Raw genomic sequence first — 18,475 nt, forward strand, 5'->3', positions numbered from 1 at the left:
CAGTTCTCACTATAATAGTTAAAAACTAGATAATGTAAAGGCAATTTGCTGAAAATTTCAGTCAAATTGATCCACTATGAACCAAGAAATAAGGGATCGAAAGTTCCGCATAGCCTCGGTCATCATTACTAAAGTCGGTACGACAAAAATCATAGTCTCGATTGTCCATTTAATCGTTAAACAATTATCGCAGGATAGCGCTGACATCGAGAGTTGATTATGTTCTGGATAGGTTAATTAATGTCTAATTAATAGATTAGATAAGATTTCAGGCCTAAAGAAAGACCTGCAATAGGCAGATTTAGCTCTTGCATAATGTATGTTTAAGTCAAGTGGCATGGTTTCAATCTGAAGTTTGCAAGTGAAAAGGAGTGGGTTGCCTGTCATGTGTTTTCTTTGCATCATCCAGTTTCCTGCCTAAGACCACTATGCACAAATGAAGTATTGAAAAAATATTGAAGCATGTGTTTGTCCAAAACTGACCTAGTTTGTGTTGAATGGAGTTAAACCCCATTTCTCTCTGTCTCTCTCTCCTTTAAACTTGACCTCCATCAAGATTCTCTAAATATTTTTGTTATCATCTAAGATAATGTGACCTACTGTGGTATCCTATAGAAGTTAGATTATATTGTCTTTGTCTTTATTCTTTAACATATTCACCTACTTCTTTTATTGATTTTATCAAATTTAGTTTGAAACACACTTTCACAAACCTGTAGGAAAACTAGTAGTAAAGTGAGATCCAACATGCATATATTGTAAAAGAATGTTTATAACCCCATTCACTTCATTTGAAATAAATCTTAATATCTTCTAATAAAACACAATATCTAATTCATCATGTGTATGAAAACTAGTAGTAAAGTGAGATCCAACATGCATATACATGTATTGTAAAAGAATGTTTATAAACCCATTCACTTCATTTGAAATAAATCTTTATCTTCTAATAAAAGACGGTATCTAAGTAGTTAATCACGTGATTCATGTCAATCATTTTGCAACAAATCTTGATGTTTTTATCTCTTCTTGTCAGGGCATTGATGTATTTCTCTTGCTAATCTTATATGAGAACAGGTACTAAGAAAAGTCACTTAGTCCCATTTATTTGTAAAATTTTGATATTTATTAAAAGGATCACGATGGCTAAGTGGGTAAGACACTGGCTCACTAGCCTGGAGGTCGGGTCTTCGATCCTTGCATTGGCCGAGAAAGTTCATCCAGATTTTCCTGGGTGGTTTCCCCTTGTCAGTGATGCAGGACGGAGGGCCTGACAAGGACAGCTGAGTAGTCATTCGGATGGAACGAAAAACCGAGGTCCCGTGTACACATTGGCGTGCAAGTTAAAGATCCCTTGGCAGTTGGAATTTGATATAAGAATAGGCCGTAGCGCCGCTGCCCTCATAGCACACTGTATGGCGTATACCCGTCTTCATTAGCCCAGTTTAGGAGCAGAACAGTAGGACGTTAAACCCCATTTCATTTCATTTCATTTAAAAGAGTACATAAATTGAACACATCAAAAGTTGTATGTGCATGAAGGCAGTTTTGTTATATATGCTATATAGCAATTCCACACAAATTTCGTTGAAATTATTCAATACATTTGATCATCGAGACATAGGTCAATTAAAATGATGATTTATTAAGTCTAGCTCTGTAGACTGTTAATTACTTATTCCCAAGTTAAAGTTAAATTCAATCCACTTTGTTAACAGCTATGATATTCAATGTGACAAAGGTTACAGAGCACACTTACATCTTTAATGATCTACAAACTAAACCTGATTACCCAATCAACAATCTTAACAGTCAGGTGCTAATTAATTTATTATGATGTGTTGAAATTAACAGAACAGGATTTGTGGTCATAAACAGTTACAAAAAAACGTATTGAGAAAGTATAATATACTAGTCATTCTATACTGTTTTCTATTTGGAATGTATTTGGAAAAATTAGGAGCTCTAATTTAATTAGTGGAGTTGGATGGCTGAATGGTTAGCATGTGAGGGTCAGGAATATGATTATTGTGGAGGGTCAGGAATATAATTATTGTGGAGGGTCAGAAATATAATTATTGTGGAGGGTCAGGAATGTGATTATTGTGGAGGGTCAGGAATATGATTATTGTGGAGGGTAAGGAATATAATTATTGTGGAGGGTCAGGAATGTGATTATAGTGGAGGGTCAGGAATATAATTATTGTGATTAATAGAATTGACCAGTGTGTGTTTGTGATCGAGGGTTGTGAAAATTCAAACACAGAAAAAACACCCAATAGCCGGTTGTTTCATAGATTTCCAAAAAAATGAATTGTCATGAAAGGATTGAAATGTGTTTATTAAACATACATTATGGATGATGCAAAGAAAACACATGACAGGCAACCCACTCCTTGTCACTTGCAAACTTGGGATTGAAACCATGCCACTTGACTTAAACATACATTATGCAAGAGCTAAATCTGCCTACTACAAGTCTTTCTTTAGGCCTGAAATGTTTTCTGAAGTATTAATTAGAGATTAATTAACTTATCCAGGCTATAATCAACTCTCGATGGCATCGGATTTCTCCGATATTAAATAGATTAGAACTGTGCAGCCATATTTTGATTTAAGCTAAAAATGGAGGAGTGAGATTTAGCTTCGAACAACCAGTACGGTGGTTGAAATTATTGCACACGTCTTGTCAAACCTTCAAAGGCTAATACCTTTGCTCGCAATAGAGTAATTTGAATGAAATTTTCAAATTATTCATTTTACATTATCTATTTTCATTATAGCAAGAATGGCTAGCTCTTTATCTAAATCTTACATAACGTATCTTTAATAATTCAGATTGTAAATGTCTATCTTTGGTTACAACAGTAATGTGAGATGCGTGTTTTGGTCTTTGGCAAAACTTTATTGAAGTTTTCAGACTATGCAAACAGATAAAGGAGATCTTTTCCGAGTTCCAATGCCACATTTATTCAATCAAATGTTCGATTGTTGACATCCATTATAGATGAAGGTGAATTAGATCTCAAGTCAAATTATATTATATCACAATTACGAACTCCTTAATCTTGAAAAGCCGAAAGGTGTGTCATGAATAATATAGTCATAATGTATATGAGAATTTCTCAGAATTTTGTTAAAGTGGCATCATGGAAGATTAGATAAAGAGCTGACAGTAATTCTTACTATAATAATTAACAAATTGATAATGTAAAGGGGATATGCTGAAAATTTCAGTCAAATTACCTAACTCTGAGCCGAGAAATCATTTTAATAACACTGTAGCCGTGATTGTCATTGTTACCATTGTTGCGACAATAAATAAAGTCACGATTATCCAATTTTACTGTTAATCAATTAGGTCGTTGAACCGCAGATCGGATTCAAATCTGTTGAAAATGGACCCATCTGATGGCATCCAGAGTTAATTATTGTCTTGTAAAGTTAATAAATGTCCAACTAATAGTTTATGTAACATTTAAAGCCTAAAGAAAGACCTGGGCAGATTTAGCTCTTGCATAATGTATTTGTAATAGACCTAATGGTTTGCTGAGTTAGTGATAGCTTATAACTGTGTTTACATCACTGACGTCATTTATATACAAGAATTAGACACCTCCATATTCCCAATTATTGTAGGTGAATTACTGGTCAACAGACACAGGAATAACATGTGGTATCATCCTTATTCCAATTTGAAGGTCATAAATATATGAAGTCACAAAGTTGAGAACCCTAAATAGTACATGAACATATATCAGTAATATTATGTGTTTCAAAATAAATATAAAATGTTATTGCACATTTATAGCAAATTCATTTTGATATCCGTTGTCTCCCTAACTTCATTGTTGTTAGTTAGTTGTATTTTACGTCCGCTTCCACCGAAGTGATATCGCAGACAATCACGTGTTATGTTTGATAACGGTTTAAAATTCGAATATCTCGTGGATTTTGTTGATGCCTGATGTTGAGGTGTAGATACTGGTCTCTGTAATGTTGATACTGCTTTCTACTTCGGATATTCCTGTTGATGATGGTTTCCGTGGTTTTATAAATTCGAAATTTGGATTTGCGAGATCTGGTGTTGTTGGAGATCTAGCTTCTCCTTCTCGTCTTCTTTTTAAAGCTGGTGGCTGGACTGGCGGCGACTGGTTTGCTGGTAAACTTTTCGGAAGTATTGGTGCCGTTGGAGCTGGCTTCCTGTCTTGTACTGTTTTAACTGCTGGTGGAACTGTTTCTTTTCTTTTTCTTTCTCTGGGCCTCGGAGAGGGCATTCTTTCCGTGAGTGGCCTGGCGTTACTATTCTAACTCTCGCGTCTCCTTAGTGGGCTTGAAGTACTATAAGGTTGGGTATTTCTTTTACTCTTTTATTTGGTATTTCTATCTCGACTTCTCTTATTCTTCTGTGGACATTTGTATTACCTAGACGGAGGTCTTTGAACGATCTTACTTGGCCTATGTCTCCTAACTTCATATAAAAGAATTATTTTTATCTTAGTCTGCTCAATGGCTATGTCAAATTACACATGTGGATTAAGACCCAATCAGTACACATCATTATTGGCTTGTTTGTATAATAGAATGTATATAGGTCTACAGCATTACACCCTTCTAATAAACATTTGATATCTTTGATGTCCTATGCATAGGGGAAATTGGCAAAATCCTCTTCTTGAGTAGAGCCACACTGGCTACCTTGATTGAATATATCTCAATTAATTATGAATGGATTCAGATGAAATTAGTTTTTGGTGCAAAGAAACCCTAGGTCTTCAACATACCATTTTTATGTGATCTTTAGATTATGTTAACCTGGCAGTTAATAAAATCAGATAATCCCTGGATTAATTAAATCTGTTAGTGCTGCAGGTGGAGAATATTATATCTATTGTCTTAAAGACTTATATGAATTTATATTTATTTCAGAAAACCATGTCAAATAGTAGTCCTACTCCAGAAAGTCGTCACAGTACCATCAGTACTACATCGGTGGATTTACTATCTTATCAAGATGCCTTAGAGAACGTTTTAGCATGGTTGCTAGATTCAGAAGAAACAATAGAAAAACTTGACCCAGTGGAATCTTTGGTAACCATCGATAATGTTAAACAAGAATTTAATAAACATGAGGTATATTTATTCTTTAAGTTATATATTTACATTAGTCCACAGGGAGTTTTGTGGCCAGATATCTGAGCCAATATTTTAATCAACATCGTACCCTGTAGACAGATATTTTTTTTTGTTTTTCTGCCAGCTCATAGACTATTTCGTTAGGCAACTGATAAACAGTTTGGTTTTGGTAACATGGATGTGTTTTCTGTCTACAAGTGCGTTCAAAGGATATCAAGAAATGATGAAATTTAATGATAAAATTTGTAATTAAATAGGGAATATGTGTTCCCTGATACATTAAATTAAAGAACATGCATATTTGCATGTTGTGATGTATTTGCCTCCCACTGAGAGTAAAAATGTATTGCATGGACAGAGCAGAATTTAAAATATATGGGGATCTTTATTTGGAATTAAAATGAATATTGATTTGTAAATGGAACTGTTTTATTTAGCTCAATCGCTAACTTTCTAATGGTAATCTGTGAAAATTTGAGATGTTTGAGTTTATTAGTTTATTATCACAACTTGAAAAACTATTTAAAAACAAGGTAAACACCATGTGATTGTAATGCTTTCACCAGTAAGCACTAATGAATTACTAAAATAATATTGACGCAGACAAATGCCAAAACGCTCCTAAGAAGATTTTTTCCTTGTAAAATGTATTGTCTCAAATCTCAATCCCTTTTGTGATATAAGCAAATAAAAGCTACAAATTTATCATCTGAGGTTGCAACCTTCTAAATAAACAATGAATTATTTAAGACATGATGCAGCTTTCTAATAATTTAACGACAACAGTGGGAAAATCATATGTTTTTGATTATTATTCATGAAATTAAGATGTTGGCAGAGATGAACCTAATGGTCTTTTAATGCATCAAATTATTTTTTTTTCGGAAACTGATACTGTGCTATAATAAATGTTTCTTTTTGAGACTAAAAATGTTATTTTTCTTTTTGGGACTAAAAATGTTATTTTTCTTTTTGGGACTAAAAATGTTATTTTTCTCTCTGAAACTGACACTATAAATGTTATTATTCTTTCTGAGACTGACACTATAAATGTTATTATTCTTTCTGAGACTAAAAATGTTATTTTTCTTTCTGAGACTAAAAATGTTGTTTTTCTCTCTGAGACTAAAAATGTTAATGTTATTTTTCTCTCTGAGACTAAAAATGTTAATGTTATTTTTCTCTCTTGGGCTTAAATGTTATTTTTCTGTCTGAGGCTTAAATGGTATTTTTCTCTATGAGGCCTAAATGTTATTTTTCTCTCTGAAACTGACACTATAAATGTTATTTTTCTTTCTGATACTATAAATCTTATTTTCCTTCTTAGACTAAAAGTGTTCTTTTTTTTCTGAGACTAAAAATGTTCTTTTTTTCCTGAGACTAGAAATGTTGGGTTTCTGAGACTAAAAATGTTATTTTTTTTTTGAGACTAGAAATTTTATTTCTCTTTCTGAGACTAAAAATATTATTTTTATTTCTGTCACTCAAAGTTTAGTCACCAAACTATTTTTATTTTCCTTCAAAGCCGACAAGAGTCATAGTTGGTTTGAGGCAAACACTATCCCATGACCATATGTATTTATTATCTATACTCAGGAGTTTTCTTCCAGGCATTTATGTTAGATCTGACTGATCATCAGGACAGTATTGGAAATGTCCTAAGAGAAGGTGGTGACCTAATTAACAATGGCAAGATGACCGCTGAAGAAGAAAATGAAATTCATGAACAAATGAATCTACTAAACAAACGATGGGAAGATCTCCGTCTGCAAGCTCTCAAAAGACAAACAGGGTAATAAAAATACCTCATAAATTCACTGTTTCAAGCATCTTGAATGCTGGAATAAGAAAAAAAGATATAAACATTGAGAACAAATTGTATTATCTGATTCTAACAGACAAAATTAAATTTGTTTGATGCACATGTTTCATTGAACAGATGTGAACAAAAATCCACTGAATACTCAATATTATTTATTTTACAAACTTGGTACAGATCCAAGTTATTAAGTATCCTAAAATACGCACAGGTTATACTTTCTAAAAACAGAAAGTTTATTTTTTTTAAAAATATATTTTTTTACATGTTAGTAACAACTGTACAAATTATCTACAGATGATCATTGATAAATTGTTTAGAGATCTATTTTTAGAGACTGTATATAAGACAGATTTGTATTTTCGTAGAGTTTATTCAAATGCTACAATTTCCAAATTCCGAGAACATTCAGATAATTTGTCAGAACTGTCAGTCTTGATCAAGTAAATATTAACCAGAACTATTTAGATAATGTCACACATTATATTAGAAATTGCCAGAATAAGGAACAGAATATCTACATGAACCATAGAACAGTGCATAATGCTTTGAATGTTGTCATAAAATCGTCTTGTGTGGAGGTGCAAGTTAAATTGCTAAGGTGAAGGTGCAATTATTACTCTCACACTGGGTAAAGACCTAAGTCCCCAAAACAAAGACCCCATTTATGTCTTTGTCATAATTTGTCAACCCGGGTGTGACCAAAAATTAACATTTAAAAAGAATTAAATACTAACATGTAAACAAGATATGAGAGAGGATACCTTTTCTATATTCCTTAAGCAAAACAAAGAATCTCAATTTTATCTTTAAAAATTTTTCACCTTTCACCTTTCATACCTTGAATATAAAACAGATTTATTTTTCTATGGCCGAAGCAATAAAAAAACAGATCTTTGTTTCTTGGCCTTTGGTCTTTTATATACACACCTGCATAATTACCTTGGCAATATACAAGAAAGATGAATGCTGGAATGTGATGCAACATGATTCTTTCCACAATAGTCCCAGAAATGGTCTCTTTAAAGGCTCAATACCACTCTTGTTGTAACTGAATAATATGTCCCAATCTTTATTCTGGTCAACAAATTGTACTATTTTACAATATTCCAAATAATTGATGATACAAATTTTATCTTAACACACCTAATTTAAAAAATTGGAAAAATTCAACTAAATGATTTGAAAAGCCTGACGTAAAGCTTTTCAAATGTGACTTGGATTTAAAAATATTTTTGAACCCTCTGGACAAGTAAAATAGGATTTAATGGATAATTTACACAACAGGTAGGACACTAACACATCTAGTACTTAGAATAAGGCTATTTTTTATTTTCTGGAGCTGTCAAGCCAGCAAGAATGTTATTGTCCCTTTAAGAATATGTAAGAATGATGGAAAGATGTGTTTTGGTGTGATTTAATTAAATTATAAATTCTTATTTGTTAACAGACTACAAAAATTGTTAATGAAGAAACAACAAGAACAGTTAGATGGGTTGTCAACATGGCTGACATCGATGGAACATCAACTTAAACTACAACAAACAATAGGTTCAGACTTGTCATCCATTAAAATTCAAGTTAAAAAACATAAGGTAAATTAAGATTACTTGTGCATATACATTTGTACATGTTTGACCAGATTCTACATGCTCCATGGATTAGATCCACACATTCCTGAATTTATTTGAGTCTGAAAAACAAACTAAATGGTTATGTTTCATTTCTAAATTATCTAAATTTTACAGTACAACTCTCTGTGAAAGGGCTAAATGTATTTGTTAAGGCTAACTTAATTTTTGTCAAGGTTAGGGTTAGTGTAAGCATTAGGGCTAGGTCCATGGTTAGGGTTAGGGTGGGGATTAGCACTAGCCCTGTTTACATTTCATGGCCTTTGACCAAACTTGAAGTTAGCCTTATCAAATAGATCTAACCCTGTGAAAGATCAGCTGATTTCCTGCCCCACCCCACCCAACACTCAACATGAAACATGTAGGATTTACCTGTTCTGTAACAGAGTTGAAGTAACTCATTGTTGAATTTTCTTCCTGCCAGCTATCAATGTAATGTAAACTGATGGTGTTTTTATCATATTGTTTTAATTAGAAACTTCAAGAAGAATTAGAATCTCAACAGAAAGTAATAGAAGGTTTACATAATATGGTGGTTGTTATAGATGATGATAGTTCACAAGCTGGTTAGTTCTAATTTTGTTTATATACTCTTCAAAAAAAGTAGGGAATATTCAGAAACAATACAAGACTGCGGAAATGCACTGCTGTTTTTATTAGAGGTAACCAATGTATGTTGATAACAGGCCAATTGCCTACACATGAACATAAACAGTTCATATAGGCGGCTTATCTGACGGCCCCATTTCACTCGCAAAGAGATACACCGTCAAAAGTGAAAATGGATGTTTTTGATTTTTGTCTTAATAATGAGTAATTGCTCCACCAATCCTCAGACATTCAGCAATTCGTCATGGCATGCTCCTAATCAACCGTCCAATCACAATTTGGGTCAAGCTGACCCACTCCTCTTGCAGTGCCACGGCCAATTCTTGCAGTGTTGTCAGTTGACGTTGACATCAACGAACACGTCTCCCGATCAAATTAAACAAAAATATACGCTAAACAGTAAATCTTATGCAAGAACCGATAGATAAACCAGCACACGGCAGTTTTCATCAACCCTTCATTGACATGTCAAATTTGACAATGAACCCCTCCCACGTGTATGGCGCTATTGCGTGTCGCATGTGCAGCTCAGTGGTTCTGTTGGGACGATAAGTTCTTCATCTGTGAACATACTCTCAAAGCATGTCAAGTGTCCATAACTATTTATCATATCACAACCTGCATATAGGTATTTGCATTTCAATATCCCCTACTTTTTTTGAAGAGTATATATTGGGTGGTTGGATGGCAGAATGGTTAGCACGTGCACGCTGTATCATAAGGTCTGTCATTGAGTCAACTAGCGTGGTTTTGATTCCCCGGTTGTACATGACACGAAAGAGGATCGCCTGTTCAACCTTGTGGGTTTTCTCCGTGTCTTCCGGTTTCCTCCCACTGCTAAAGACCCCTACGTGCAAGCAAATTATTGAAAAAGATTGAACCATATGTTAGTCCCGAAATGACATAGTTTGTGTCGAGTGGACGTTAAACCCCATTTCTCTCTCTCTCTTTTGTTTATATATAAATAATATAAAATTACATTTGCATCCTTTTAATATGCACACATTTGATGTCCGCCCATCTGTTCATCTATATTTGTTTATAAATGCAATACAAGGTTTACATAATATGGTGATTGTAAAAGATGGTGATAGTGCAGAAGGTGGTTAGTTGTAACTTTGTTTATGTGCATCAAATTACATTTGTATTTTTTAATGCCCAAATTTAATGCATTTTTGTACTCATAAAGATTTATTTAAAATGAAAATAATCAAGCAATGTTCCCTTGTGCGACAGAGTATCGAACACCCTTAAGAATTAAAATGAATTTTAAATATTTTGATTTTCAGTTTGTGAAACTATGGAACGGCAACTTGAAAGATTAGGAAAACGATGGAGTAATATTTGTCGCTGGGCTGAAGAACAGTGGGTACTACTGAAAGATATTCTTTTAAAATGGCAACATTTTCATGATGAACAGACCAGCTTTTCTGATTGGTTAGCTTCTAAAGAAGCAGTTTTGAAAGGAATGAAGTCTGCTGATTTGTCTAATTCTAATCAGGTTGTTCAACAAGTCAGACATCTCAAGGTACAGTCTTAAATACCAAAATAAAAAAATACCTGAGTTTACGGCTACCAGCTCGACCTTATTTATTTTTTAGCCAAAATCAATGAGTCCAAAACTGTTTTCTGTCATTTCCCAGGCCCTATAACTAGGTCTTGGCATGATCTTCTCCACGCAAATTCCAACATTGAAATTGTGATATTATTTTAAAAAACTTTACTCAGTTATTAAGTTAGAAATGCTAGGAAATAGAGAATACAAATATCGTCTAATCGACAACTAGAGAATTTGATAATCGTGAACATCAGAATACAAATTAATTGATGTCAACAAAACTTTCTGTTTTCATTGAAGTCTGGTTCCTACTTGAAACCAACTAATGTGTTTTCTCCAAGCCCTGCAATTTTCTTCCACTGCTTTTTTTTTACCATAGGTTAGTCCCAAAATCATCTAGTTTGTGTTGAGTAGCCATTAAAGCTCATTTCTTCTCCATTTCATTTCTTATCTTATCTGAAATGTGATTTCTTGTATTGCTCAATATGAGATATTCCTAGTAAATAAATAATTCCTGGCAATGCAGATCAAATAATATTATTCTGTTTAGATTATTCTATGAATACCTGTTGCTATTTTTAATGTTTTGAAAATGTTCCAAATTTGTAGATGATTGAACATGATATGGTAGAACAAGTTGCTAGATTTGATGAATTAAATATACACGGTCAACAGATTGTCGAAAGAGTTGAAAGTAAAACAGCCATGGAAAAGATTAGTCAACAATTAGAGGATTTACAGGCTCGATGGGAAGATTTAGTACAACAAATGGAACTTCAAAGTAAAGAGGTGGGTACCTAAATTGCTAATACTTTAAGTTTTATATATTATAAGATTGAAGGAAGACATGGGGCATAATGAAAAAATTGTTGACAAATTCAACACCCAAGCAAAAACAGGCAACAGACCACAACCATTATATATATATGGAATAGAATCAGATGTGTTTTTTTTACACATATAGCACAATGTTTAGAAAAGTGTTCTCTTATCGTTCTCAAGCAGAGAATAAAATACAGGAAACAAAATATAAAAAGTTTGAAACTAAATCCAGAAGTCATAGTAAAATAAAATCTATCTAAATAAGTTGCATGAATTTAGTAAGTGTAAATAAAATTAAAAATATATGAGTGGCGAGTAACCGTCCCAGATTTATCTCATGAATCGACTAGTTTCAGTCATTTCGAATCATCAGGCTTAAACTGGGCTTTCCATGACTCATCCCCATTGAGACATAAATCATATCTTATGTTGGATAATATTTTAACCATTTTAAATTGAAATAGATTCACACTTAAGAACTTAGTAAGATTAAAGAAATATCAAATCATATCAGTCATAATTGTTGAATGCACTGCACAATCCCTAGACTGTTACGACATATGAGCTTCACATAGCTTGTAAATTAAAAAATTGTAAAAATGCATAGAATGAAAGCTTAACAAATATTGTATCACAGCACTGTGCACTGTAGAAGATCAGTTATATGTTTGTAGCAAGTTTCAGTTTTGGCATGTTCTAAGAATATGGAGTTAAGCTATTTGTTTAAAATTATACATCTGTCTTCCACATTTAGCAGTTAGTTTATATTATAAAAAAAATGAAATGATTCAATATCAAGCACATATTTTAAAAACATTTTCCTGTGTGTGGAACAGTAATTCTAAACAACTTAGTTGTATTAACTCTAATACATATTATGCATCTTTCAGATTGCCAATTCTGGAGTTGAATTGTCGAAAGATTTAGATTCAGAAGATTTTCTAGAATTTGATGTGTCCCGTAGTAAAACATCTAAACTGCAGAATGCACCTGTTGAATTAAAGACAGTTACTGAGTTTCAAGTTAAAGAGAAGAAATGGTATGATTGGTTTAATAGAACAGAAGATACATTACAGTTATTATCATCACCTGCCAATACGGATGCTGATGAACAATTTACTGATGACGAAAAACTTGTCTTGCTACAGGTAGGAAATTTTGTCATTAGAGTTTCACTGACTTCACTAATAATTAATAAAAATGGAAAGGAAGTCGTGGGTTTAACTACTTTTTAAAATTATAATTGGATTATTTTTTCTTTTTCTCTAATTTAAATTCAGTTCAGCCACACAAATAAACTCCTTTACATTTATAAACTTTTCATGTAGCTTGTCTTGTTACAATCCTTGGTTGTACGTGACAAGGAGTAGGGTCGCCTGTCCAACCACGTGGGTTTTCTCCGGGTCCTCCGGTTTCCTCCAACTGCTAAAGACCCCTACGCGCAAGCGAATTATGTAAATGAAATTAAAACCATATGTTAGTCCCGAAATGACCTAGTTTGTGTCGAGTGGACGTTAAACCCCATTTCTCTCTCTCTCTTGTCTTGTTACAAGTAGGAAATTTTGTCATTAGAGTTGTACTGACTTCACTAGTAATTAATAAAAATGAAAAGGAAGTCATGTGTTTAACTACTTTTTAAAATTATAATTGGATTATTTTTTCTTTTTCTCTAATTTAAATTCAGTTCAGCCACACAAATAAACTCCTTTACATTTATAAACTTTTCATGTATCTGGTGTTTTTTAAATGTTCTTTGCAGGATTGTGAAAAGGATATAGAAGATCACAATACAGAATATCAGAATATATTGTCACTGGCTGATGCTGCTGTTAATGAATTAAAAAGAGGTAGACCTTTATCAGCATATATAGATTTACACGTTATATATAATTTAATGCTGTAACCTAGAACCCCCTCTTTTAATTATGTCATACTTTAAAGTAGTAGTATAACAAGCACACGAATAATATATCCCATCTGTGCAATTAATGTATTTGAATTTCTTATTGAAATATTTAAAAAGATTTATCTATATACCTGCTTGTGTGATTCTATTTTTTCAGCTGAGAAATCAACTAATAATATTGAATCTTCTCGTAAAAAGATCAAAGAAGATCAGAAAAATCTGAAGACATTGCTGAAGAAGGCAAAGACCATAATTCACTTGAACATTGAAACAAATAAATTCTACATGGAATTAAGTGCCTTACAAGAATTATTATCCGGTTATGACAAATGGTTAAGTGCCTCTACGATCAATGCTGATGAAGCCTCAGAAATTCCAAAACAACTAGAACAAACCAATGTAAGATATTTACAGATATTATATTCTTGCATTTTTTGGACGGGTTTGATGTGGGGTTTGCAGCTTCGTAGAGTACATCCGTTCCCTGGTCTAAATTCTAAATATTTAGCTCCTCTCTATGTTATATACTTTAGGTTGTTTTACAGATGTTTTTCAGTTTTTAATCATCAGTTAACTTTCTATATGTTAAAATAAATCTTGAACAAGGGAGATAAAATAATATGTATGGTAAAGCATGTTGAGAAATGTTTAAAAATATATTTTAAAATATTTTCTTTCTAAAGGTTAAATTAAAGGCAATGAAAACACATGAAAGTCGAATAGAGAAATCTGATGCTGATGTTAAAAGAATAATGAATGACAGTGGGGGAAAAAATTCAAAAGTACAGGAAGATTTTGATGAATTTATTATAAAATGGAGAGATCTGTATCGAAAAATGGGTAAGTAGTTTCTGACATATTTTTAATAAGATATCCCTTATGCCTTATTATTATAACTATATCTACCTTCAAGAAACATTTCAAAACAGAGTATTTTCGAATTCATTATCAAAATTAAATTTGTTATACGGAGCATGTCAAATTTTTGTATTGTTTGTTTACTTGTGCTTGTTGTTGTCTATGTTATATCCTTTGTAAAGTGACACAAAACAGTCAAACTGACTGAATGTTCAGCGCTCTAGAAAATTATTATTTCTGTTATTATTATAATGGATTATCTTCTATAGCGCTACATTCATAGTAAGTGCAGGGGGGCTGCACTGCACATAATTTACACAATACGCAGAAATCACAAACAAACGTACATATCAAATTGAGCACTGCACAAATATTGATTCAGATTAATAACACTTCAAGTGATTGACTATAAATAGGTAATCTTTAGAAATAATCAATGTTTAATATCTTCTTTGAGTGGCATTTAGCAATTGACATACGTAATAAACACAAAAACATAATATGGAACACAATTAATATTTTAATTAAAGCGACGTTTCGTTGAGGGTTCTCAACGTTTTCAAACAAATAATTAAAATAATGTACAGAAGGTTTATATACAAAAACAAGTAAACAGCTGTTTAATATCTGTTTTATAATATTTTGCAGGTATACGACAAAAGAAACTACAAGAAGCGATGCAGAAAGTACCACCAAAGTCATACCTTGATGCCATGCAAGCCCTGTTAAAATGGATCTGTGACATGGAAAATATTCTTAAATCGGAAAAAGTTAAGGTAACGGATGTTGAATCTATGGAGAAACAGTTGAGTCAGTACAAGGTAAGAATTTTATCAATTCAAAGTTGAATGGGTGATCATGTTCTTGTAAAAATTAAGATTGAAATTTTTATGATTTATTAATTGGTTTTGAACAGAATTCAGGAATAATACTTATAGTGGAACTGTTGTCATGTAGCCCGATTTTTACAAAGAGCAAGTCAGCTATTTGAATACTCGAAGGATTTTCAATCCAGATTCCATTATGTTATTGACATGCAAAATATTTTTAAGGGTATGGAACAAAATTAAAGTGGTTAATGGGCTGAAACCATTGCCGTACCCATACCAAAGCCACGTTCATTTCCTATGTCTTTATGTTATTTTTAGGAACTACAGAGTGACGTCAGTGATCATCAGACTAGTATAAACTATATAAGACAAACTGGTACAGAACTGATGCAAAACTCTCCTGAACAAGTGGTCACAATAAATAAAGATTTAGATAATCTAAATTCACACTGGGAAAATATATCCTCTACAATAACAGAACGACATGGTCAATTAGAAACATATCTTGCTCAATTACGTCTATATAAGGTACTACTTATCAAATAAACCAAGCATCAGAATTAATTTCCATCTTTTAATTTATAAAATATTTATTCAGTAAGAATTTAATTGTAACTGAGGAAAGCCATGATAGGATACTAGGAGCCCATAGTGAACATACACATAATAAGTTTATATTATTATGATAAGGTAATTTTTAATTAACAAAAGTAACATAATTATTAAGTTGAAATGTATTTACCTGGTATTGAACTGTGTATGAGTTGCCACTAGCCATTATGTTTTTTCCAAGCAATATGGACAAATGTCAATAATTTTTCTTTTTGTATGTTAATTTTCAGAATCAGCAACAAGGGTTAACATGTTGGATGGATGAAATGGACATATTCCTTCATGCTGAAGATCCACAAATCGGAGATCTTCCAACATTAGAAGCACAACTAACAGAGAGTAATGTAAGATAGATTTATAGTTTATTTTTATTCAAAAAAAAAAAAAGAACAGGCCCCTGAGTTCACAAAGCATTCTCAGATTTAACCATACATTATGCAAGAGTTAAATCTGATTATTGCAGATCATTCTTTAGGCCTGAAATGTTATCTAAATTATTAATTAGACCATAATCAACTCTAGATGGTTATGCTAGCCTGCGATCTTTACTGGATTATGAGCTGATTTACTGCATAACTTTCCTTCTCAATTTATCGATTAAATGGATAATCGAGACTATGCTGTTTATCGTACTGACTTTAGTAATGACGATCGAAGCTAGGCGGAAATTCCAACCACTTAGTTCTCGGCTCATAGTGGATCAATTTGAATGAAATTTTCAGCAAATTGCCTTTATATTATCTAGTTTGTAACTATTATAGTGAGAACTGCCAACTCGTTATCGAATCTCCCATAATGTATCTTTAAGTTAAGAATACTCAAAATTGTTCATGTTATTTTAAATAAAATGTAGTCTTCATACAACGTTGGTTGTTTTAATGTTTCAAATACATCAATAAGAGTGTCTGGATCAAAGATATTTCTCATAAACAGTGTTCGAAAGTTGAGTAAATTCTTAACTTAAATCTGAGAATACTTTGTGAACTCAAGGCCAGATCAATTATTGGGAAATGATACAAGTATAACTAATTCCATATGAATTTAATTTTTAAAATGCTAAGAAGTGATTTAAAATGGATGTACCCAGGCAAAATTATATTCTGTTATTAACACTAAGACATGTTAGTTTCAAAAGCATATACATAACTTAATCATTCTATTATTAGAATACAATATATACCACACAGTCCTTGTTTAGAAATGAAATGAAGACGGGCATACGCCATGCAGTGTGCTATGGCGCTGTGGCCTACTCTTATTTCAGATTCCAACTGTCAAGGGTTCTTTTATGTGTACGCCACATGTTTTCGTCCTATCCGAATTACTATACGTTGTCCCTTGCCAGGACCTCAAAGTTAGCAAGCCAACATCTTTCCCACTGAGCCACCGTTGTTCCTGTCCGTGTTTAGAAGCAGAATTATGGCATAATATTTAATAACACCAGACATGAATATATTTATTTCTGGCCTAGATCAAAGTTTTTTTTATCAAATCTTTATCACAAAAAAAATAAATAAATAAAACTCCTTTTATCTTCTTTATACCTCTATACAAATCCACTAATTATTTACAGGGTGTTATGGAAGACATTGTAACTTTAAAGCAAAACATTAAGAACATCAATTCTTTATGTCAATCACTATCAGAAGCTACAGACAGTAGTTTTACTAAAGATATGAAGAAAGAAGTTGAAGGTATTAATATTAAATGGGAAGAAGTAACCAAGTTAGCCAAAGAACAAAATGACCGCTTGAAATCCTCCATAGAAACCAGTAAGAATATGTACGACCGAATGGAAACATTAACAAAATGGCTGGAAGATCTTAAAGAAGAATTATCTAATAAAGATTATGCTGTTCAAAATGCTAATGACTTGTTAGTAAAAACAAAGCGATTTAAGGTATGTGTTGCTATATTTGTCTTTTCTGTTATTTTCTTTATTAACAGTACTAGCAGGATACCCGGCTTCGCTCGGGGGTCATAACTCCGAAACAGGAAGTGGTAGACTAACGTCACCTGGCCTATGTTACTCCCCGGTCCGAGCTACCCCTATACCCCAAATTTCAGACTCGGGGCAGACCTAGTGTAGCCGCCAACCCCGAACAGACCGGCTTCACTCGGGGATCATAACACCGAAACCGGAAGTGGTAGACTAACGCCACCTGGCCTATGTTACTCCCCGGTCCGAGCTACCCCTATACCCCAAATTTCAGACTCAGGGCAGACCTAGTGTAGCCGCCAACCCCGAACAGACCGACTTCGCTCGGGGGTCATAACTCCGAAACCGGAAGTGGTAGACTAATGCCACCTGGCCTATGTTACTTCCCGGTCTGAGCTACCCCTATACCCCAAAATTCAGACTCGGGGCAGACCTAGTGTAGCCGCCAACCCCGAACAGACCGGCTTCGCTCGGGGATCATAACTCCGAAATCGGAAGTGGTAGACTAACGCTACCTGGCCTATGTTACTCCCCGGTCCGAGCTACCCCTATACCCCAAATTTCAGACTCGGGGCAGACCTAGTGTAGCCGCCAACCCCGAACAGAACGGCTTCGCTCGGGGATCATAACTCCGAAACCGGAAGTGGTAGACTAACGCCACCTGGCCTATGTTACTCCCGGGTCCGAGCTACCCCTATACCCCAAATTTCAGACTCGGGGCAGATGTAGCCGCCAACCCCGAACAGACCGGCTTC

General features: G+C 33.5%; 1 protein-coding gene across 2 annotated transcripts in view; it reads left to right on the forward strand.

Moving 5' to 3' along the window:
* Nucleotides 1-18,475, forward strand: part of LOC126810408 (utrophin) — a 94,851-nt gene that overhangs the window by 22,262 nt on the left and 54,114 nt on the right. For both annotated transcript variants that reach the window (XM_050535444.2, XM_050535448.2), the window contains 14 exons: nucleotides 4,930-5,133; nucleotides 6,747-6,928; nucleotides 8,406-8,550; nucleotides 9,062-9,152; nucleotides 10,485-10,723; nucleotides 11,363-11,542; nucleotides 12,466-12,723; nucleotides 13,335-13,422; nucleotides 13,639-13,880; nucleotides 14,165-14,321; nucleotides 14,988-15,160; nucleotides 15,488-15,697; nucleotides 16,012-16,125; nucleotides 17,355-17,681. In XM_050535444.2, the coding sequence (XP_050391401.2) occupies nucleotides 4,930-5,133; nucleotides 6,747-6,928; nucleotides 8,406-8,550; nucleotides 9,062-9,152; nucleotides 10,485-10,723; nucleotides 11,363-11,542; nucleotides 12,466-12,723; nucleotides 13,335-13,422; nucleotides 13,639-13,880; nucleotides 14,165-14,321; nucleotides 14,988-15,160; nucleotides 15,488-15,697; nucleotides 16,012-16,125; nucleotides 17,355-17,681 (2,610 nt within the window). The remainder of the gene's footprint in view (nucleotides 1-4,929; nucleotides 5,134-6,746; nucleotides 6,929-8,405; nucleotides 8,551-9,061; nucleotides 9,153-10,484; nucleotides 10,724-11,362; nucleotides 11,543-12,465; nucleotides 12,724-13,334; nucleotides 13,423-13,638; nucleotides 13,881-14,164; nucleotides 14,322-14,987; nucleotides 15,161-15,487; nucleotides 15,698-16,011; nucleotides 16,126-17,354; nucleotides 17,682-18,475) is intronic.

This window comes from Patella vulgata, chromosome 2 (genome assembly GCF_932274485.2).
Source record: "Patella vulgata chromosome 2, xgPatVulg1.2, whole genome shotgun sequence".
NCBI classification, from domain to species: Eukaryota; Metazoa; Mollusca; class Gastropoda; family Patellidae; genus Patella; species Patella vulgata.